The sequence below is a fragment of the Sarcophilus harrisii genome, chromosome 2, assembly GCF_902635505.1.
Source record: "Sarcophilus harrisii chromosome 2, mSarHar1.11, whole genome shotgun sequence".
NCBI classification, from domain to species: Eukaryota; Metazoa; Chordata; class Mammalia; order Dasyuromorphia; family Dasyuridae; genus Sarcophilus; species Sarcophilus harrisii.
Genome location: NC_045427.1, coordinates 477,421,378 through 477,445,142, shown reverse-complemented (window position 1 = coordinate 477,445,142; position 23,765 = coordinate 477,421,378). Strand labels below are relative to the sequence as shown.

Below are 23,765 nucleotides of genomic sequence, written 5' to 3'. Positions count from 1 at the left end.
TGCCCAGTATTGGGAGGCCCGGGATTGGCTCTGTGGATGAATAGCTCTCCTTTTCGATCACTCAAGGCTGCTTTCTGTTTGAGCACCCGGATGCCTCTTCCCGGGAGCCTTCTCTTCTCCTCTCCCTCCCACGCCCATTCCCCTATTAGCTGTCAAACAAACAGTGTTCCCAAAGCTGCAAACATTATCAGTGCAGCTTCCCCTGGTGGTGAGGGCCTGAGGGCTGAGGCTCAGGGTTGGCTTTTGGCAGCTTCTCCAGTGGGGGAGGAGGGTGGGAATGTTGCTTTTGGAAGGGGCACGTCTGTTTCTGGAGCAGCTGGGGGTACTTTGGGCTGGTTCCATGGCCTTCACTAGGGAGCAGAGGCTGGCTGCCACATTGGCTGAAGCCACAGCATCCAAATTAATCATTTGATGAGGGTTTCCCCTCAACCCTGTTCAGAATGTGCACTGAATAGAATTCCTGTGGAATGGTTCACTGGGGGACCATAGGGAAATCCAGGAAAGACCTTGGTGGACAAAGTGGCCGATGTTAAAGATGGAGGCTTTAATTATTGGGAAAGACTGACAAGGCAGGCAACAAGCCAGCTCTCCTTGTCAGTCAGTAACTGAGAGGGTGACTTTGGCTTTCCCAGAATGTCCGATGCGCTCCAGAAGAGAGCTGGCTCAATGGCAAGGTTGTCAGGCAGGGAGGCCTGTTGGAAAGAGCTATGGCCTTAGAGTTAGAAATTCTGGGTTCAAGTTCTGGGGCTCACTAGCTGTGGAATCAATGTGCACTTCTTTTTCTTTCCTCATCTATAAAATCTAGGACTTAGTGGATCTCCAAAATCTCTTTGACCTTTCACATTTTTTAAACTCTGAAAACTGCCATTAGGGGATACTGTTGTAACAAGACATCCACTAACTGGGCTGCTAACACTTGGGCTCTTACGAATGCCTGTTGGGGAAAAATAGAACTTTCCAGTTGGTTCTGGGACATTGGTTGAGCAGATACCCTTGGTCTTCTATTTTCACTCATCATCCTGGTCATCTTCTTCAGAGCAGCAATAGGAAAAAATGCTTATAAAAGGAGCAAGGATTATTGGTTGGTCCTATTTTAAAATACTACATAGCTGTTATTTCTACATCACTTTATAAGATTTGCAAAATGCTTTACATATGTTTCCTCCTTTGATCTTCACAGAAACCTAGTGAAGTAGCTATTATTATTATTATTCCCATTTTACAGATTCAGAAACTGAGACTTAGAGCCCAAGGCAGGATGTTAACTTTAATCTTCCTGACTCCAAATCTAATACCCTATCTACTGGGCAACCTCTATCCTTGGCCTTCAAGGAGATTATAAAGTCAGGACCTAGATAGACTGACTGATTACACTATCCACCTAGATTTTTTTTGTGTTATGGACTTCTTTGATGAAGGTTATGGATCTCTCCTCAAAATAAATTTTTTAATGATAAAATAAAATGCAGGGGACTATAAAGGAAAACAAAAATTTAGTAAAAATAATGATCTCCTTAGAGATCTGTGGATCCCAGATCAGGAAGCCCTGCTCTGAAGATGTGCTCTAGAGCTAGATTAGCATCTGCCAACATCCATGAGCATGAGACTTAGAGTGGGTGTAGGTGACTTAATGATTCAATTTAGTAAATACTCTTTCTGAGCATTTACTGTATACTGAGTATACTGTATACTGTATATCTCCCACCAGCAAAGGATTGTGGGAGATTCAAAGGTGACTAAGATCATCTCCTTGCCCTCACAGAGCTTGAGGAATACTGAAGCATAGAGAAAAAGGAGAATGTTATAGTATAAGGGGTAAGGAATGGAGAGCTTTGGAAACACAGAGGAAGGAGGAAATATGTTGATTTTGATTAAAGTTATTAAAAGAGCTTTTTGGAAAGAAGAAGTGCAATAGAAAGAACCTGCGCTTTGGAGAAAGAGTATTCCTGATGCTGACTAGTTAGGTAAGAATCTAACTTTTCTAGATCTCAGTTTTTTCATCTGGAAAATGACAGGATTGATCAAGTTGAGGTCGCTTCCAGCCCCAGATTTATGATGCTATTAACTCAAGGATGCTTTTAGAATCCAGCATGGTCTTACATGCAACAGCTGCTCAGTTAAATGTTTGTGGAATTGTAGTGAAACCACATTAGCTGGGCAGTTAGGAGACTCGTGTGCTCGCTCTGGCACTACCGGTGATTGATTGTGCCACATTAAGTTACCTAATCTGACAACTTCTCTGCATCCCAGTTTCCTTGTGAATGGACTGGAGTAGAGTACATCAGATACAGTCTGACTTTAAGACTTGGAGCTTGGGATCTACTTGGGGGATTTGTTTATATTAAAAAGTGACTAACAAGTAGCACATGAGGAGGGATTCCTAGTTTACTTAGATAGTAAATGATTTAGAGAGATCAGGTGGCAAAGCTGGGGGATGTAGGTGAAGGCCATGAGGAGGGGTGGCTCAAGTGGTCAAGGATGAACAGAGGGCATTCTACATAAGGGCAAAGATGGGAACACATACATCTCATTGAGGATTTAGCAGTCCTGGAGCCGGGGCAGTTCTGCAATGTTGGAATATCGCTGGGAGGAAGAGAGGTTATCCAAGGCTGCGGGGGTTCAGGAGGGACCAGAGACGGCTCTGGAGGGGAGCTGGCCGAGTGCACTCCGCTCAGATGCAGCCCACGTGGGCTTTCTGCCACCGAGCCAACCGCCGGGCACGTGATGCTGGCAGCGGCAGGGCCAACTCTTCCCCATGGTGCCGGCTGACAGTTTTCACTTTCTGTAGCTCTGTTGGCATGACAAGGTACGTAGAGTCTGCCAGAGTCAACACATGGCCTCCAGCTCCCTGCCTCTTCTTCGTTTGCCTCTTAGAAGGCTGCAGCTTCAGGAGGAGGGCCCACCTGGGCTCAGACCTGCCTGGTTTCTGCCACTCGCTGCCGCCACCACCGAGCCCAGCTTTCAGGTGCCAGGCCTTCCAGAGAGTGAGGAGCATTCGGAGACAGGGACAAGTAACTTCTGGCGAATCATTTGTCTTTGCCAGTTTTCTGGTCTGCAAGTGACAGTCATGGTAATTGTGCTACTTGCCTCACAATTTTATTAGGAAAATAAATTGAAATGATGGATCCGAAGGAGCTAGACCAAAGGCCCCAGAGAATGCCAAACAGATAAGGAAGTGTTTATGTAATCCTGGGGTTGGAGCACCCCCTGAACTAAGGGCCCAGCAAATGATTTGGGGATTGCCTCTTGTTAAATTTTTCTGGCTTGTGGTCCGCCCAGGAAAATCCTGGGAATGTTCAGATCCTGGCTCATTTTGAAAATCCCTCTGGAATGTGCTTTGCCCAGGGAAATCCTGGGGACCTCAGTATCTGGCTCATTTGGCTTCCCCCCAAAGGGCACACAGTTTTCCTGCTAGCACTCAGAAAAACAAGGCTATTAAGTCCAAAAAAGCTTTTTTATTTAGGAAACAAAAATGCAGGAAAGACTTGTACCTGAGCCAGAAGATAGGGGAAAAAAACTCTCTTCAACTTTCTGTTAAAACTTATCCTGTCTTTCTAACTTGGGGCACTACACTGTGTGGCTCCACACACTGTGTATTGGGGTCAGCCTTCTCACCTCCTCCCCAAGCAGACTTTCACATGACTCTTGGGTCCAGCAAAGGGCAGGGTCCAGCTTGGCTCTTCCCCATAGTGGTTCTGCATCTCACTGGTTTTTGGTTCTAGCCTTTCCCCTAGATCCTGGTTTCATGGTATGCTGCTGCCCTGAGCTGTCTCCCTTTGCCAATGTTCTTCTGCCAGTTCAGCAGGCCACATAGACTTCGGACACAGCTTCCCATCTCCATATTGCATTGGCTACTTGCTTCCAAAGGTCAGCTGGGTGCAGTGATCTTGAGCAAACCTCAGCACATCTATCCCTTGCTTTCCTTTGTGTCTGGGCTGCTATTGCCTCACCATCTGGGGATGTTCTTTGTGGCTGACATGTTTTACATGCAAGCAGTTCTTTGGAGCTTGCAGCCCAAGAGTCCCCTGCATTTGTTAGGAGGGGCTTAATTCCTTTTTGGAGAGGAAGGGGCAAATACTCACTGCATTTATTTCAAAGATTTTTGATTTAGTGTGGTTATTCTCTTCATTGCATTTCTGCTCCATTGTCTCCTCCACCCCCTCTACTTCCTTTTATACCTCCCCCAACTTAAGTAGCTAACATTTATGTAATCTTTTAATATTTACATATTTGACCTTCATATAAACCTTATATTCTGTAAGGTAAAGTGCCATCTTTACTCCCATGTTACAGATGAACAAATTGAGGCACTAAGTGGTTAAGTGACTTGCCTAAAGTCACATAGCTATTAGATTTCTTTGGCAAAAGTTTGAAATCAGGTCTTTCTAACTCCAGCATTCTAGTCACTATAATAACATAATAGCCAAACCTTAGGGACCCTCGGAGAAAGCACAATGTGAGGGATACAGTGCTGGAGTTAAGAAGACCTGTATTTACATTCTGCTTTAGATACTTATTATAACATCTCAGGGCTTTATTTTCCTTATCTATAAGAACCCTCTGAGATTTCTTGCCCTCTCTAAATCTGCAATCTTTTATAAGTTTCTGTAGTCATCATACTACGACCAACCTGTTCTTGAGGCTCTCTTAACTGGGGCTGATCTGAGGGCAGCAGACATCAAGTTATCATTGGATCTATCCTTACAGCCTCCCCAGCAGGTAGCACCTGCCAGAGCTGTTCTTGCTTCTGACCCAGTAGGAGAGGACTTGGATGAAGACATTATGATGTCCTTGAGCAGCACCATGGCATGGGGTGGGGGTGGGGGGGCGAGGGAAATGTCCTTGAAACCAGTGAGACCTTCCTGTGATGCATGCTGACTGTGTGACCTTGAGCACTTGCTCAGTGCTCTGACTCTGAAGTGACAACCGGCATTGGGAGAGATTCCTCACTTAGGAATTTTCTAAATCTGGCCTGTTTCTCGTTGCGTATGTGACCAAAATACTCGTTGTGTATGAGGCCTCAAATCACAGAATTAACAGGACCAGCTCTGTTGGTCAGGTATGTTAGGAAGGGATTCTCCTAAGGCTATAATAGAAGACTAAAGGGAGGTCCATTATTGAATTAATGACCAAACATCTGAGGGCTTTTATTTCTGGGGAGGCGGAGAATTTTGCAGGATCAGAACCTTTGTATTCCAAATCTATAGAAGTTCTTCCCTGGGCTGTGGCCAGGCTTGTTCTGTAATTCATGAGTATGGGTAGCATTGTTTCAGAACCTCTGGGCTGCTGTGGCCTGTGCCATTGCTCACAGTGGCTCTGATGGAGGCTCGCCTGTCTTCCCAGCCCTTGTCTGTCTACCCACAGAGGGTGGATCCATCTCCCTTCTTCTGGTGGCCTTTTCCCAGTCTTTAGCCTTTTTTCCCTAGTCCTCATCCTTTTGACCTCCCTGAAGCATTCAATATTATTGACCATTTGCTTCCTAGATAATTTTTCTTCTTTGTGTTTTTGTGACACTGTCCTCTTCTACTTATGATTGCTCCTTCTCAGTCTTCTTTGTTTGATCATCTTTCATTTCATACTCCCTAACTATGGGTGTACTGCAGAATTCTGTCCCAAGCTCTCTATGCTTTTCTTTCTGTCTATTCCTGTCTTTCTCTCTCCCATACATTCTCTTTCTTCCTATCTCTGTGTCAAATGTCTCTGTCTTTATCTCTGTCTTCACTCTTTCTGTCTTTGTCTCTGCCTCTCTCTCTCCCTTTCTCTCTCTCTCTCTCTCTCTCTCTCTCACACACACACACACAGTATTTCTCACTCTTTATCTCGTCTCATTCTTTCTCTTCCTCCATGCCATGGGTTCATTGCTCTTAAAATGACTTACAGATTTAGTTGCCTGTTTCATATTTTGAACTGGATGTTCCATAGGCATTTCAAAGTCATCATATGAAAAACAGAACTCATTCTCTTTCTCCTCAAATCTACCCTCTTCCCCCTACTTTCCTAGACAGTAATTTAGTTAACTATAACAATAGTTAACATAACTACATATGACTTATGAGCTCACATATACTTACTGTACTTACAATTATTATCTCCTTTGATCCTCACAACAGCCCTGGCAACTGGGTGCTATTGTTATTCCCATTTAAGATGAGAAAATTGAAGGAGACAGAGCTTAAGTGACTTGTCCAGGATCACACACAGCTAACAAGAGCCTGAGTTGGATTTGAACTCTGGTATGTACTAAGTGCTTTCCACATGCTAGGTATTGTGCCATGTGCTGGGTATACAAAAAAAAACAGCAAAAATACAGTGCCTTCCTTCAAGAATCTTATAATCTAATGGCAGAAATACCATGTAAAAATGTGCAGAGAAGTTATATGCAGTGTAAATGGAAAATAATTCTCTATTTCTAATGAGACCACTATCATCTTTCTAGTTAGTCAGTTTTGCAGCTTTTGGAGTGGATGTCTCCATTCCCTTCATCTCAAATGTAGTCAGTTACCCCTTCTTGATGAGTCTTCCTGTATGAGCTCTCCTGTGACCTTCTCCTTCTGTCATCTCATGTAATCATCAGCCCAGTGTAGCCCCATCGCCTCCTATTTACTGGGCTATCACAACTGCTCCATTCTATTTCCCCTAGCTTCAAATCTTTCCCCATCCAACATGTCCTTTACAACTTTTTTTTCCCTTGATAGGATAATTCTGAAATTTAAGTATGATATTCCTTGGAATTTTCATTTTGAGGTCTCTTTCAGGAGGTGATCAGTGAATTCTTTCAATAGTTATTTTACCTTCTGGTTCTGGGACATCAGGACAGTTTTCCTTGATGATTTCCTGAAAGATGTTGTCTAGACTATCTTTTCATCATGGTTTTCAAGAAGGCCAATAATTCTCAGATTGTCTCTCCTAGATTTGTTTTTCAGGTCAATTATTTTTCAATTGGGCATTTTACATTTTCTTCTATTTTTCACTTTTTTGGGGTTTTATTTGACTGATTCTTGATGTCACATTGAGTCATTCACTTCTATTTGTTTTATTCTACTGTGTTCATTGTTCATTTTTCCCCCATTTCATAAATTCTGTTTTTCACCGATTTGGTTTCTTTTTCCATTTTGTCAAATCTATTTTGTAAGGAGTTATATGACTTTTTCATTTCACTAAATCTATTTTTAAGGAGTTTTCTTCAGATAATTTCTGTTTCCTTTTCTAAACTCTCTTGCAAAGTTCTCATTTACTTTCCCCATTTTTCTTCTAACTCTTTTAAGATCTTTTTTGAATTCTTCCAAGAAAGCCTTGTGAGAAGGAGACAACTCATATCACCTTCTGGGGCTTCATCTGGAAATAATTTGCCTTTAATGTCTCAGAGTTTGAGATCTGTTCTCTGTCTCATAAAAGCTATCTTTGATTTTATTTGAGTTCTTTTTGGGGGGTTTTGTTCATTTTTAAAGAGTAAGGTCTGTATTAAGGCAAAGGTGAGATTGTCCCAAGCTTCCTCTACAGGTGACAGCAGCTTCATGCTGCCCTGGGGCCAGTGCTGCTGACTTTCTTCCTGTGCTAGGTGGCTATGATTAAATCTCATGTTATTCTGGGGGTTCAGGAGCTCACTATTTGCCTTCTCAAGTTGCATTGGAGGCCTCACAGTTAGTCTGCTGATCCACTGGCTTCTGAATCAGGATAAAGTAGCCAAAACTGCTGTATTTTGGCTAAGAGCCTCCCAGTACATTCTCCTGGTGCTCTGAAGCCACTCCATCCTGGGTCCCTGCACTAAGGTTGGCCACCTCCCCCCAAGTTCTTCCAAAATATCTTCTGCTGGAAATTTGTTATACTCCAAATATTTGTGGATTTGGTCATTACAGAACCTGTTCGGAGGCTTGATCTTGTGTTGATCTGAGGGACACCAGGAAGAGCTCAGACAAAGACCCGTCTACTCTTCTCCATCTTGTCTTCATTCTCCCCCCCCCCCCCCCCGCCCAACTTTTTCCCCTAATGTGCTGATTTGACGATGAATCTCCAGGGACTCTTGTTACTTCTGGGATCAAATCCAACCTCCTCTTGGAGCCTTGTTTGGCTTGTTCCCTTTTGTGCATGCTGCTGACCTAGCCTCAGTAACTTTGCTGCTGTTCTTCCTTCATGAAGCTCTGCCTCTCATCTCCCTGCCTTTGCACAGCTTTTTCAAGCCTGGAAGTCACCCCTCTTTATCTCCCACTGCTTAGAATTCCTAGTTTCCTTCAAGCATCCTTTTCTTCATGAAATCTTTCCAGCTCCTCCCCAGCTGCTACCACCTCACTCTGTCTACCACAACTACTTTTTCTATATGTATGGCATTTCCCTGGTTGAGTATAGGACCCTTGAGGGAAGGAACTGTTTCATTTTGGCTTTTCTCACCACGGTGTGCAGCACAGTGCCTGGCTCCTGAAGTTAGTCCTGATTGATGGGTTGATTGGTGATACAGGCAGTATAACTTGGGCTTCTTCCAGGTTGCTTCCTCTCATTTCAATTTGAATAACAGTGTTTGACAGCCCAGAGCTTGTGGGCATTTGTGTCTCCCTGACAGGCAGGGATCACTTAGTTGGCTTGAACCTTTAAAAATGAAACTGAGGTACACTCACATTTTCAAACTGTCTTTTCTAACCTAATGACTGTCTAGGAGAAACCCCGACTCTTTCTTTTTTTTTTCCCTCCAAAAATCATCTCCTTTGGCTGGCATCCCAATGCCTTCTGGGGCTTTGGAATTCATCCTTATTTGTTCCTGTGACCTTAAGATGCATGCCTGTGGAGCAAAGAAAATGTTGTCTATATAATGCCTCATAAACATTATAAGTATACAACAAGCATCATTACCTAGTCCGATGATCTATTGTCAATGATGATGCTGACCCAGAGTTCCCACACTGTGTCTGGGTCTCACTCCAGCTGTCTTTCACCTTCAGTACCGTGCCCCCGGACCTCAGTGAGGATGCTCAGTCTGGCTGCACAAGCCAGAGAAATCTTATGCTCTGAATCATCACATATAACAGGTTATGTCTTGCTAGATCAGCAACCTTTGGAAGCACTACAGAACTTCTACACTATAGTGAAGACTTTCTTCTTGTTCCCCTTTCCTCCCCTTTCCCTTCCCTCCTTCTTCCTCTTCCCCTCCTCCTCCTGTTTTCTTCCCCTCTTCCCTCCTGATCTTTCTTTTTTCCTTTCCTTTCTTCCCTCTCTTCCTTTTCCTTCCTCTTTCTTCCTCTCCCTCTTCCTTCCCCTCTTCTTCTTCCTCTCCCTTTATCTCTTCCTTTCTTCTCTCTTCTTTCCCTTTGTACTCTCCATTCCAAACTTTTAGCTTCACCACCACTACATGATAATTACCAGAGGTAATTGTGTCTGTCTTCTCTTGGAAGTCCTGTGTTCTCTATCCCCAGAAGAGGTCTTTGCCCCAAGCTCACCCTGGGAAGTATAGCACCACCTAGATTCTTTGCACTAGCTATTCGTCTGTGCTTAGAATACTGTCCCTTCTTACTTCCTTATGTGATTAAGAATCTCTGACTTCCTTTAGGATTCAGAGGCTTAACTACTGCTTTCTGAGAGATCTTTCCTACCCTCCTCATTTTTCCTCTCCCTCCTCCTCCACCAGTTGCTAGTGACCCTTTTCTAAGGTTATATACTCTTTGTGAATTTTGAATATTTCTATTTATGGACATGGTATCTCCCTTGTTAAAATTAAGAAGCTTCTTGTGGGCAGGGCTGTTGTTTGCCTTTCATGGCATCCCTAGCACATATCACAGTGCCTGGTAAATACTGAGTGCTTAATTAATGTTTATTGATTGATTAGACTCAGAATTGCTTTACTTTTTTTTTTTCTTTTTCATGGTGTAAATGTGTGCCTTAGTTTCCATGTCAGTTCAGTGAGAGACTTAGACTAAATAACTCCTAAGACCCCTCAAATTTTTTGTATTTTGAATTTTTTGTATTTTGAAGAACTTTATAGCATTAGCATTCTAGGAATGCGTTTATTCTGTGATCCTTTTTTTCCTAAGATTCTTATCCTTGTTTCTAAGACTGTCTTTTTAGTCCCTGTGGGGTGATAGCTTTACCCCTGAAACTGATACCCCTAGGCCAGTGGTTCTCAAACCTTTGTTCTCAGTATCTTCATGTTGTTAAAAAAAACTATCAAGGATCTGTTCAAAGAGTTTTTGTTCACATGGGTTATATTTATAGCTATTTACTATATTAGAAATAAAAAATAATTTTGAATTTGTAGACCCTCTGAAAGGGTTTCAGAGACCCCAACAATTCTTTGGACTACACTTTGAGGACCACTGCCCTAGACTTTGTAGTAATTCTTCTGTTAGCAGCTCCCAGAGGCTGGGAAGCAGGCCTCTGACTAACCCCACCTTGAGATCTGCAGGGCTAGGAAGCAGTGTCCCTGCTGCTGCTTCTGCCAGGCTCACGTTCCTCTTCAAGGCTGATCTTTTACAACAACAGTTGGCCCTTTGCTTTGTTGACAGGAGCCACTAACTAGCTCCATGGGTAGACTGCTGGGCTTGAATCAGAACCTGTATTCATAATCCTTCCATATTTCACGAACTCTTTCTTTCAGTCCCTGTATCATCATCTGCAAAATGGATTTATTAATGACTCCTCCCTCTGCAAGGAAGATCTTAAAGCACTACAGAAAGGCTAGCTATTAGTATTTGTGTCAATAGCAAAACCTCTCCTTTTATGGATACTGAAACCAGCACTCAAGATTGTGGAGAACTTTTCCCAAGATCTCACAGCTCGCTAACAGCATAGCAGATACTAGAACCTCGCTCTTCCGCTTGCACCCCGGATCTCTTTTCTCTACACCCCAAATCCCTAGCTTTAAGGACTTTTTTCTAGTTCCTTGTACCATTTAGATGCAGTCCTTATACTGGATCTTAAGTGAAGGCAGATCTGGATTTTTGGCCATGCATTGAGATAAACTTAGGGTATGTGACAACTGAATGTATGACCCTTAAACTGGGGGTAGTGTGAAGACTTGGGGGGAAGAGCCTCAGTTAGCCCAGCTGCAGATGTTCCAGAAGCAGGATGTACAAGATAGCTCATCTTCCCTGTGTCCTTCTGGTATGTGACTGGCCTCTGTACGACTCCTTCTCCCTGCCAATAAAATGTTACCATGATTAGCTGATGGTCCGAACCCACTTCATCCCAGTGTTCTGCCCCTTTGCTAAATGCTTTCGGCAATGAGAAGGAAATAGGCATTTATTAGGCACCTATTAGGTGCCAGACACTATACTAAATCACTTTACAAGTATCTTATTTGATGCTCACTACTTTGTGAGATAGGTGCTTATTGTCTCCATTTTACAATTGGGGAAACTGAGGCAAAGTTGTTGTTGGAGGATTCTGTGTTGTGTTAAGTGACTTGTCCAGGGTCATATAGCTATGAATGGTCTTCCTGACTCTAGGCCAAACGCTCTATTTACTGTGCCACCTAGCCATCTTATGTAGGCACTTATGTAGGTTCTACTATGTGCCAGCACAGTGCTGAGCACTTTGACAAATATTTTCTCATTTTGATCCTTTCAACAACTCTATGAGGGAAGTATTATTATCCCCATTTTTACAGTTGAGGAAACTGAGGCAAACACAGAGGTTAAGTGATTTGCCCACTAAGTGTCTGAGGCAAGATTTGATCTCTTGCCACCTTGATTCCAGGCCTGTTCACTTTACCATTTGGCTGCCTAATATGGGTAGTGAGGGGAATGGGCAGTAAAATTCTGTTTCTCCCCTCTGTGCAGAGGCTTGGATCCAGGAGCCCTCTCTCTTAAACCTGTTTCTTTCTCAAACTGTATACAATGTATAGAGGCACCTGTACTACGTGCTATGGGGTAAAAAAAGAAAAGGAACATGTCCTCAGTATTCTTAAGGAGCTTATAAAAGACAAGACTTGCTCCATGATAAAAAGTAGACAATTATGTCCCATAATCTCAGAGTAGGAAGGTACCTTGGACCTTATGTAACTCAGTCTGTGCCTGACCTGCACAGGAATCTGGAATAAAGACACCTGAGCGCAGCCTGGATTCCCCCCTTCCCCCTGTTCCTTTGCAGTGAACCCAAACCTGCTTTTTTTCAACTTCTACTCATTGATTATGCCCTCTGGGGCCATGCAGCACAGGGCTAATCCCTCCTCATATCTTTTTGTCTTCTTCATGACAGCCCTCCATATAAGACCTTGAAGACAGCTGTCGTTTCTGCTATAATCTTCTGATTTGAACATTTCTAATTTCTTTAAGAAATTCCTTCTGAGCCATGACCTCCTTAGTGTCCTATGAACCCCAATATTGCTTATCAGTGTCTACTCAGAATTGAACACAGCACTCCAGATGTGCTCTGCCTAGAGATGATCACAGTGGGAGTATCTCCTTCTGTGCTTCTCTTTATTAAAATCAGTCAAGATTATATTAGCTTTTGAGGGCTGCTATGTTACATTGTTGATTCATACTGAGTTTGCAGTCTATTAAAATCTTTGAATCTTTTTCACATGACTCTGTCTATTTATCTATCCACCTCCCCTATCTTATTAATGAATTTGATTTTTTTTACCCATGTTCACTTTTATACCTATTAAATTTAAATTTATAAGATCTGATCATTATTCTAGATTATTAAGATTTTTTTAAAAAGATCTTGACTGTCATTTAGTGTTGTAACTAGGCCTCTCAATTTTGTAATTAACTCATCTATTTCTTGATTAAATGAGATACTAGTAAAAAGCTTACCAGTGTGCATGGCATAGAGTACAAGTTTAATAAATGATCCTTCCTTCCTTCCTTCCTTCCTTCCTTCCTTCCTTCCTTCCTTCCTTCCTTCCTTCCTTTCTTCCTTCCTTTCTTCCTTCTCACCTTCGTTTCCCTTTCCCTTCCCCCACCTCTCTTCCTCCCTGTCTCCCTCCCTTCTCCCTCCCTTTTCCCTCCCTCCTTTATTTGTCCTTCCCTTCTTCCCTGTCCTCCCTTCCTTTCTTCCTCCCTTCTTTCCTGCTGTCTTCCTTTCTCCCTTCCTTCATCCCCATTAACTTGCCATACATTATATTTCTCAATGAAGCCATGCTCTTTCTTCACAGTTGCCTCTTTTTCCAAGTGTTCCCAAACTATCTATTTAATAATGGGTTCTAGGATGTTGCCAAGAATTGACATCAAAGAAAAAGATAATGACAAATGTTGGAGGGGGGATGTGAGACAACTGGGACACTGATACATTGTTGGTAAAACTGTGAACACATCCAACTATTCTGGAAAGAAATTTGTAACTATGCTCAAAAAGTCATCAAACTGTGTATTCCCTTTGACCCAGCAGTGTTTCTACTGGGCTTAGATCCCAAAGAGATCTTAAAGAAGGGAAAGGGACCTATATGTGCAAAAATGTTTGTGGCAGCCCTCTTTGTAGTGGCCAGAAACTGGAAACTGAGTGGATGCCCATCAGTTGGAGAATGGCTGAATAAGTTGTAGTATATGAATGTAATGGAATATTATTGTTCTGTAAGAAATGACCAGCAGGATGATTTCGGAAAGGCCTGGAGAGACTTACATGAACTGATGCTAAGTGAAATGAATAAAACCCCGAGAACATCATACATAGCAAAAGCAAGATTATACAACAATTGATTCTGATGGACGTGACTCTTTTCAGCAATAAAGTGATTCAGGCCAGTTCCAATGATCTTGTGATAAAGAGAGCCATCTGTACGCAGCGAGAGGATTGTGGGAACTGAATGTATATTGCAACATAATATTTTCATTTTTTGTTGTAGTTTGCTTGCATTTTGTTTTTTTTCTCATTTTTTTCTTTTGATCTGATTTTTCTTGTGCAGCATAATTGTGGAAATATATATAGAAAAATTGCACATATTTAATATATATTGGATTACTTGCTGTCTTTGGAACACAAGGTTTTGTAAGGGTGAATGTTGAGAATTATTTATGCATATGTTTTGAACATAAAAAGCTTTAATAAAACAAAAACAAAACAATTAAAAAAGAATTGATGTCAAACTTTCTGACTTAAACTATTTCCCTTTTCCTTTTTTGGAAATTCAGGGCATTTGTTTGTCTCCAGTCATGTATAGCACCTTTTCCATTAGTTACTTATAGTGACTCAGAGCCCTGTCTTTCTGTATCCTGGGATATGGTTTACTGGGAACCTGATTAAGTGAATTCAACAGTTGCTCTCTTATCTTCTTTTTACTCATCTTGTGTTCAACTGCCAATTTTGTTCTGTCTTTCAAGAGTTGAGTAGTTCTGCCTTCTGTTTCATCCGTTGTTAACACCTCACTCAATCCACAAGGTAATCATCTCTCTTCTTTGATGATCTTAAAAATGCTTTTGTAGTTATTATTCTTAGTGTTCATTGCCAACCTCTTGATGTTATTTTTATGTTGTCACACATTTGTTGTTCATCCTCAATTACCTGGTTATAAATTAATTGATGAATGCTTTTCCATTGAGATTATCTTTTACCTGTATATATTTCTGTATGTGTCTTGTATACATATGGTTGTTTACATATTATTTCCTCCATTAGATTGTGAGCTCTTTAAGAGAAGGAACCATGCTTTTGCCTTTGTTTGTATTTCTGGCATCTTGCCTAGGACACCATAAGTGCTTAATCAGTGCTTGTTGACTATTGATTGAATGCATACACATCAGCCTCTTCTGTAGAGCTCCCCTTTTTTCTTCCACAGAGTTGGTCATATTTGCATTGTTAGAATTTTCTTCTTAAAGATTTCCTTTTTTTCTCCCCTATAAACTTTTATCCCATAGAATCCCACACATCTTTTCTTTCATATCTTTGAAATCTCTTTTCTCAATTCTAGAGTACGTGCTGCCTCCTCTTTTTTTTTAAATCATAATTTAAAATGTGGAGTGGTTACTTCCTTCCAAAGTTCCCATGATTTCTAATTCAGTAAACAGTTCCTTCTTTTTGCCATCAGACATAGATTCATAAATGCTGATATAATGCAGGGAAAAAGGATGATTTGTTGTGTGAATAATCTGGGAACAATTCCTGAAGGGGGCAAAAATTCTAGAAACCAAGATGGTGAGGTGAAGGATCTGTAAAACATTTCAGGAATGTTTTGAGGGATGGGAGTTTTTAGTTAAGTTGTTTCATGAGGAGAGGGGGAAGTCATGATTTCTGTCTTGATATCTGAAAGGCTGTCATAGATATGAGGAATTAGCCTCATTCTGTATGGCTCCAGACACTAGAGCCAGTGGGTGGAAGCTAATGGGAATCAACTTCATGCAAGACAAAATTTCCCAATGATTAAAGCTAGCCAGAAGTGGGATGATGGCAAGCGCTTGTTACTACAATTATTCAAGAAGAGTGTGAAAGACTGTTCTTTGGGAATGCTGGAAAGGGGGATTCCTGCATTGGGTGGAAGGAGGGATCAAATGCCTTCTAAGATCCCTTAGAGATTTATGGTTTTTGAGGTATTTTGAGTGGGACACCACAAGAGAACAATCAGAATGAACCCCTGAAGACACTGGCAATCAGATACATCTCTCAGTAGCTGTTTTCAGGCATTTTCACCTTCCAGGGGAAGACAATAGAATGGGCTGGCAGGACTTAGTGCCATTTTCTTGGCATGAGTCTTGTTGACTATCTAAACCTTTGAGGGATGGGATCATTCAGCAGGAAAAAAGGCACTGCTTTGTCTTAGAGTACCTGTGGGGAATACCCTGTCTGACTAGACTGAATTTTTGGTGTCTCTAAATGCTTAGAATCTAAACTCCTCGTTCTATAGATCTGGGCAGTTAAGTGGAACAGTGGATAAAGCACCGACCATGGAGTCAGAAAGACTCATCTTCCTGAGTTAAAATCTGGTCTCAGACACTTACTAGATGCAGGCAAATCACTTAACCCTGTTTGCCTCAGTTTCCTCATCTGCTAAATGAGAAGGAAATGGCAAACCACTTCAGCATCTTTACCAAGAAAACACCAAATGGAGTTATGAAAAATTGGACACTACTGAAATGACTCAACAAGAAAAAACAGTGTCAGAGTAGAATATATTGCCTCTCAGAGTTAAAAGTTGCATCCTTTAGTTCAGCTCTTACTTGAAGTATGTGTTGGTTTTAGTGTGAATGTAGGTGTATTTGGGAGACTTTGTCAGAAACCAGGAGAGAAAATCCTCTTCTGTGCCCTGATCATTGAAGAGATAGCCAGCACAGGAGCCTAACTCTAGGACTAGCCAGCGGTGGGAAAGACCTGGTACAGGGAGTCTGGGTTTGAATGGTGGAATGATGGGTTCTGTGGTCTCTATTTAGCTGCCTGGCCCTAAAGCCTGTGTTTGGCAAGCTGTGCTCTCAGAGACCCCAGGACTGCCAACATAGACGAAGCATCAGCCAAGTGGGCAATAAGATGGATGTCCAGATGGCACCTGCCCATTCCTAACTTGCTGGCTTCTTGATTTTTCTTGGCACCAGCCTTTCACAACAGCTTGTGCCTGGGGGTAAGAGCTCTCCTGGGCTAATTTCAGGAAATAATTCTAGCTAGTAACTTGGTTTGAGATCTCAATTGCCATTGGCTCAAATTAGTGGCAAAATGGGGACTAGATCTCATGCCTCTCAAATTCCTCTCTCATGCTGTTTCCATTCTGCCATATTGTTTTCTCCCTGTTTTTTCCTCTTTTAGTATCTTCCTTCCAGTTCCCTTATCCATTCCTTATTATGGTTCCCATTCTTACCTTCCTTTGTTTCTTCCCCGCCCTTCCTCTATCCTTTCTCCCTTTGTCCTTGGTTTCCCTGACTCATCCCTCTCTACTACTCCTCTCTCTTGTGCTCTCACAGACCAGACCCTCTCTATCACCTGCCTTTCCTATTGCCGGCTAGTCTTGGGCCAGTCTCCTGGGATGGTTATTTCTCTGTTGACCTGGGCCTTGAGGAGGCTGGGACCCAGGACAGATGAACGAGGAGCTGTGTTGGATAAGTAAATTTAGTTTGGGATACCTGGAAGGAAGTAAAGAGAGTGAAAGAGGGTTCCTTTTGATAAACCTACAACCTGCTTCTCAGTTTAGCAAAGAGGTGTGATTTGGGGCAGTGTTTTGGTTTGGACCCATCGCTCTATCTACCTAGAAGACAGCCTTGAAGTCATCTCTGTTTTACTTTTACATCCCCGATTGCTTTTCCTGGGAGAACCACAGGATGAATGGGCCACAGAAAACAGAGAAATTACCTTGTTTAATACAAAATCCCTTGACCAAACAAGCTTTTATTTGATGTTGATTTAATTTTTATTAAGATAGAGGAAAAAGAAATTAAAAAATAGTTGGTTTGAGCTTTTGTTTTTATCAAGTAAGGGTAAATAGAGGTCACAGGAATCCCTAAGTTTCTTTTGTTTGGACTTAATGGATGGACTTGTGTTGAAGGCATACAATGTCTGTGGATGTTTACATTCTGGTGGATGGGATTGGACACAGTGCATGGGTCATCAAAAGACAAGAGTCATCACCATCACAAGAGAGTATAGTCATAGAATCTTAGGGCAGGAAGGAGCCCTTGAGAGCTTCTGGTACAATCTGCTCATCTTGGGGGTGGGAGGTGGAGGTCCAGAAAAGATGGATCATATAATGAACTGGAAATTGAGCTGGGACTGTAACAACCCAGATTCCAACTGACTGTTTCCACTACATCTTCGGGCAGTCATTAAACATTTATTAAGCACCTGCTGTGTGCCAGGTAATGTGCCAAGCTCTGAGGATACAAAGAGAGGCAGAAGACAGTCTCCCATCCTGAAAGTGATGGCCAGGTTCTCTTGGTCTGACCATTTACACCTGACACCTCAAACTCAAATTGTAGAAACTCAGGTCACTTGATCCCCACACCAATGATTTTTTTTTTACTTCAGCCAAAGAATAATAGATTCTGCTCCAGCCTTTTACCTTTATTCTGTATGTATCACGCTGCTCTAAATGGGTTTCTTGTAAACAATATATTGTAAGATTCTGACTTTTAATCCAGTCTGCTCTCTGTTTCCATTTTATGGGAAAGTTCCAATTCACATTCACAATTAATAGTCTTTTTTTTTTTTTTGCCTCTTCATGAGATGTAATTTACCCTGTTTTAGCTTCCCTTTCCATTTCTTCCAGGACAATCCCCTTTCCCCGTCTAGTTTCTTTTTTATATCATCACAATAAAATCAAATTATGCCTATATCTCTAAGTACACTCATAACAGAGATACAGATCTCAAGAGTTAAACATATCTTCCCATATAGGGATGTCAACTTTTTACCTTTTAAAAGAAAGATTTCTTTCTTTCTTTCTTTCTTTCTTTCTTTCTTTCTTTCTTTCTTTCTTTCTTTCTTTCTTTCTTTCTATCTCTTTATGCTTTTCTTGAATTCTGTATTTGAAGATCAAGTTTTCTGTTCAGCTCTGTTCTTTTCATCAGAAATAAATGAAATTCATCAGTTTCATTGAATGTCCATCTTTTCCCCTGAAAGATAATGTTTAATTTGCTGGATAGTTGATTCTTGGCTGCAATCCAGTTCCTTTGCCTTTCAGAATATTAAATTCCAGACCCTTTGATCATTTAGAGTGGCATCTACTAGGTCCTGGGTAATCCTGGTTGTGAATCCTTAATATTTGAATTGTTTCTTTCTAGCTGCTTGCAATATGTTCTTCTTGATCTGATAATTCTGAAATTTAGCTATGATATTCCTTGGAGTTTTCATTTGAGGGCCTCTTTCAGGAGGTAATCAGTGAATTCTTTCAATGGCTATTTTACCATCTGGTTCTAGGACATTAGGGCAATTTTCCTTCATGGTTTTCTAAAAGATAATGTCTAGGCTCTTTTTTTTCATTGTGTTTTTCAGGTAGCCCAATAATTCTTAGATTGTCTTTCCTGGATCTATTTTCCATGTCAGTTGTTTTTCCAATGAAGTATTTTACATTTTCTTCTGTTTTTTTCTTTTTCTTTTTTGGTTTTGCTTGACTGATTCTTGAAGTCTCATTATGTCATTCACTTCTAACTTTTAGTAAATTATTTTCTTCAGTTAGCTTTTTATCTCCTTTTGCATTTGGCCAATTGAATTTTAAACGAGCTGTTTTGTTCATTTTTTTTTCTATTCCATAAATTCTGTTTTTTGATGAGTTGGTTTCTTTTTCAAATCTATTTTGTAAGGAGTTACATGCCTTTTCCATTTCACTAAATCTATTTTGTAAGGAGTTATATGATTTTTCCATTTCATTAAATCTATTTTTAAGGAGTTTTCTTCAGATAATTTCTGTTTTTCCTTTTCCAAACTTTCTTGCAAAGTTCTCATTTCCTTTCCCCATTTTTCTTCTAACTCTCTTTTAAGATACTTTTTTAATTCTTCCAAGAGAGCTTTGTGAGATGGAAACCAACTCTTGTCACCTTTTGGGCCTTCATCTGGAGATAATTTGCCTTTAGTATCCTCAGGGTTTGAGGTCTGTTTTCTGTCTCCATAAAAGCTATCTGTGGTCAGTTTTTTTTTTCATTTTTTTTGCTCATTTTTAAAGGTTAAGGTTTGCTCTTAGGGCAAAGGGGAGATTGTTCCAAGCTTCCTCTATAGTTCCCTGTGCTGGGCGGGTGTGGCCAAGTCCCATGTTAGTCTGGAGTTCAGAGGCTTATTATTTGCCGTTTATATTTGCGTTGGATGTCTCACAGCTAATCTATTGATTCAGTGGCTTCTGAACCAGGACAGTAGCCAGTGCTGCTGTATTTTGGCTAAGAGCCTCCCAGTATATTCCCTGTCAAGCCACATCACTCTGGGTACCTGTGCTCGGCTGCCTCCCCCCCACCCCCATACCTGATTGAAAGAGACCTTTTCTGAAGTTCTTTCAAAATATCTTCTGCTGGAAATTTGTTATACTCCATATATTTGTGGATTCTGTCACTCCAAAACCAGTTCAGAGGCTTGATCTGGTTTTGATCTGAGAGACTCCAGGAAGAACTCAGATAAAGACCTGTCAATGCTGCCATCTTGAGCCCACTCATCCATACCACTGATTTCTGGAGGAGTCTGAAATATGGCTCAGCTATTTGAAGCTTGCTTGGAAGGTGTCACTGAGTGGGTCCCCTCTGCCTGCTTCCCTGAATGACCCTGAGGGGAATTGTGTCCGTTTTATAAGTGTGAGAACTGAGTTATATAGAGGTTAATTAGCTTGTCTGAGGTCACACAGCTTGTGTCAGGATTTGAACTTGAGTCTTCCTGATTTCAAATCTCAGGCTCTATTCTGTGCTCCTGTTGTTGTTGTTAATACAGCTCTTCCCATGCCATGGGATGAAAGTTCTTTTTACTACTACATATAGGGCCAGAGATGACTAAAATTCTACTAGAAAAAAATGTAATAGTAAAATATAAGAGGGTCATTGAAGCACTTTTTTAAAAAGTGCACATAAAAGAATAGGGACAAGGTTAGTAGGAAACACTAATAAGCAGGACAGTTTTGAATGTAACATTTTGAAATTGTATACTTGTGTATGTGGAGGGAGAAGAAAGCTGGGCAAGTTGGCAGCTGCCTACATAAGCCATATGGAATTGCTTATCTTATTGGATGTTTCTTCAGTTCAGAATTTTAAAACAAAACACACATACGTGGAGAAGGAAAGTCTTGCTTCTCCTACTCCTCCAGAAAGAGTTGCCCAGATAAAGATTTGCATTTCATGGGCATGCCAGCATCCCCTTACTTTTCCTTTCCTCCATTCTTCTGTCTCTGGCTCTTTCTGTGCAAATAGTATTCTCTTTTCCATGGCTGGCAGCATCCAACTGTGGCTTGAGCCATAATGGTCAGGTGTTTTCCTGGCTCTGTCTTGGACCAGAAAGACTGTGAAAGATATCATTTGTTAACTGCGTAAAGATTTGTTTGCTGGGCAGTTTTATTTCCTATTGACTCCAATGGAAAAAACTGGTCGGAGATTTTTTTGATTTTTAGTAAAAATGGTGTGGTCAGCATTGATAGCAAGAAGTTTCTTAGAAAGAACTTTATTCTTTCTTCTAAATAGTGGATGATTTTGGACAGAGACAATAATAACAAACAACAATATTTGTATGTTTCTTTTTCTTTTCGGTGTTTTTTCAAATCCATGATAATTATATTTTACAGTGAAGTGGCTAAGGCAATTAATTCTTTTACAGAGAGAAAAGTCTGGAAATCTTACCCAAAGTCACAAAGCTAGTTCACAGTGAAGCCAGGACTAGAGACTCTTGTATTCACAAAGGGAAATATTGCTTCAAACAATATGGAATAAGATGAGAAGAAAAAAAATTAGTTGAGTCCCTGCAGGTTTAAATGTATTTTTGTTTGGAGCATTGTGCATATGTCTTACCTGCAATGAGATTTGTATATGTGCTTGCCCCTCATTGTGGTCCCTAAGTTCCTCATTATTAGACAGGAAAGGGCAGGCAGGGGAGAAAATCCCAAATCGATGCAGACAGAAGTGGTAACCACAAGTGGATAACTGAGATCGAACATAATTAAAATTCGTTCCTGCGTTCTGTGCCCAAGTGATCCACTGGGTCTGGGGAGCTTCTTTCTGGAGTTTCTTCCAGGGAGGTAAAACTTGCAGGGTTCCCCCTTGAGTCCTTCTCAATCTTTCTCCTGCAATTGGGCCTGGCTGTTGGTCTCAGATGAAAGGGAATGACTTCTCCTTTCTCTTGCTTTTTTTCCCCCAGGGTCCTACGAGTGTGGAATATGTGGGAAGAAATACAAATATTATAACTGTTTCCAGACCCATGTGCGAGCACATCGAGGTAGGAAGCTTTTCTGCAGCTTTGGCTTTGGTCTCAGATTGGTGCAAGAAAAAGGGGGTGGGGTGGGTGAGAAATTGGTCCCTCTGTTTCCTCCTGCCCCACTTCTCCTTCTGACCCTGATCTGGCCTCAAATAGGCTCTGGGCTGGACAAAATAAAGTCATGGAGCCTTGATCACTACCTACCCTCTTGGGGGAGAATGTGGAGAACTCAGCGTTCTCTGAAATGGGGAGCATGCATCCCTTGGTCTGAGCCTGTAGTGTGATGCAGGTAAAGGACTGAGAGGTGGGGGCAGTGCGAGGGGCCTGATTGGACTGGCAGGGGAGTCTTGCCAGGGCATCCTCCTTCTTTGACACTTAGGCAATGCCAGAGTCCTCTGTGATTGTGTGTCTCAGCTCTTCAGCTGTATTGAAATTCCCTGGGGGCAGGACCCGTGCCTCAGCTCCTGTTCCTTGTGTTGAAGCATTTGATCCTGGTGGTACCTTGGGGCCAGACGGGGTCCAATTTTTCTGGGCTGTGCTTCCTTAAAGTTCATCCCTGTATCTTAAAGGAGGGGTTAGGGCCAACTGCCTGTAAGCAAAGATGTGACCTGGGATTGAACCAGGGAAGAAAATCGAGGAGGGTCAAGACAGTGGAAGGTGTCTGATGAGAAGGGGAAGGGCATCAGCCACACTGCCACTTCTGCTTCCTATGCCTCAAAAGCAGTTTTTCTGGTCCTCCACTCCCTCTATATATGGATTCATGAGCCTGTCCCACCTTCTCTTACAGACACTGAAGCAGCCTCAGGTGAAGGAGCATCCCAGGGCAGTAAGTATCTTGCAGATTTCATGGGGAAGAAGGGAAGGACAGGGGGAGGCTGAGTCAGGGAACTTAGGGAAGGCTGATGTTTTGGACTCAGCTGTGGAAGGGTGTGTGTCAGGATCTGGGCCAGCTTGTCTGGAGAAAGCAGCTATATAAGGGATAAGAGCAGCAGCCCTGGGAGGATCCTGACCAGCCTTCCCTTTGGTAGTGCCCTGGATTCGGGGTGAGGGAGACTGAGAACTGGCATTTCCATGACCTTGAAAAAGTGACTCCCTCTCTGAACTTCTGTTTCCCCCTTTTGTAAAATGAGAGGGTTGGACTGTGTGATATCCCCAGCTCTAAGTCACAGGAAAGCCTGCAGCCAGTCCTCCTGAAGCCCCGCGAGGGCACCTTCCGCTGTCCTCCTCAGCCTGCAGTTGTCCTCCCAGCTTTCAATAGCTCCCTTCTTTTCCTGGGCCGTTGATTTGCCTGAGTGTATTTAAAGAATTTCCCCATTTAATCTTTCCTTCCTTTGCTATTTTGGGTCCCTGTTGCCTTTCCAGCCCTCCCCTCAATGGCCTGGTTTGTATGCCTCTTGGCTTCCTTTGTGTGGAAAGACTCGCTAGTTGCTGTGGTCTTTGTGGCCAGGGATATTTTTACCTCCTCGATTGCTCTTTCCTCCCTCAGCTCGGTGTTACTCATTCTTTCTCCCCATGTTTATTGTCCTCTTTCTCAGAATCTGCCTCCACTCAAGTAGAGTATGTGGGGCTGGGCAACTGCTACTAGCTTCCTGCCCAGTCACCTTGACTGTCCAGCTGATCCAGTGGCCTGTCATGGAGTGAGTTAGTCATACAGTAGAACCCAGAAATATTAGAATTGGAGATCTTAAAGATCAGGAATGAATAAATAAGGGAGAAAGAGCGAAACATAGAGACACAGAGAGAGAGAGAGACAGAGACAGAGACAGAGACAAGAAGACAGAAAGAGACAGACAGACACAGAGAGACACAGAGGCATGTTAGGGACACAGAGAAAGATAGAGGAAGAGAGGGAAGGAAGGAGGGTGGGCTTGTTAAGTGTTAAGCAGGGGCAGCAGGGTGGCCCAGTGGATGGCTCACAGGTGGTAGAATCAGGAGGACCTGAGTTCCTGGGCAGATCACTTCACCCTGATTGCCTCAGAAAACCAAGAACAAACCAAAAAAGTGTTACATATGTGGCAAGTACTTTGCTAAGCACTGAATATTACAAATAGAGG

The 23,765-nt window shown here is 42.0% G+C and overlaps 1 protein-coding gene across 9 annotated transcripts in view; it reads left to right on the top strand.

Moving 5' to 3' along the window:
- The window catches only part of ZNF618 (zinc finger protein 618), a 156,854-nt gene that overhangs the window by 92,715 nt on the left and 40,374 nt on the right, over nt 1-23,765 (top strand). For all 9 annotated transcript variants that reach the window (XM_031954632.1, XM_031954630.1, XM_031954631.1 and 6 more), the window contains exons 4-5: nt 21,655-21,732; nt 22,499-22,537. In XM_031954632.1, coding sequence (XP_031810492.1) covers nt 21,655-21,732; nt 22,499-22,537 — 117 coding nt within the window. The remainder of the gene's footprint in view (nt 1-21,654; nt 21,733-22,498; nt 22,538-23,765) is intronic.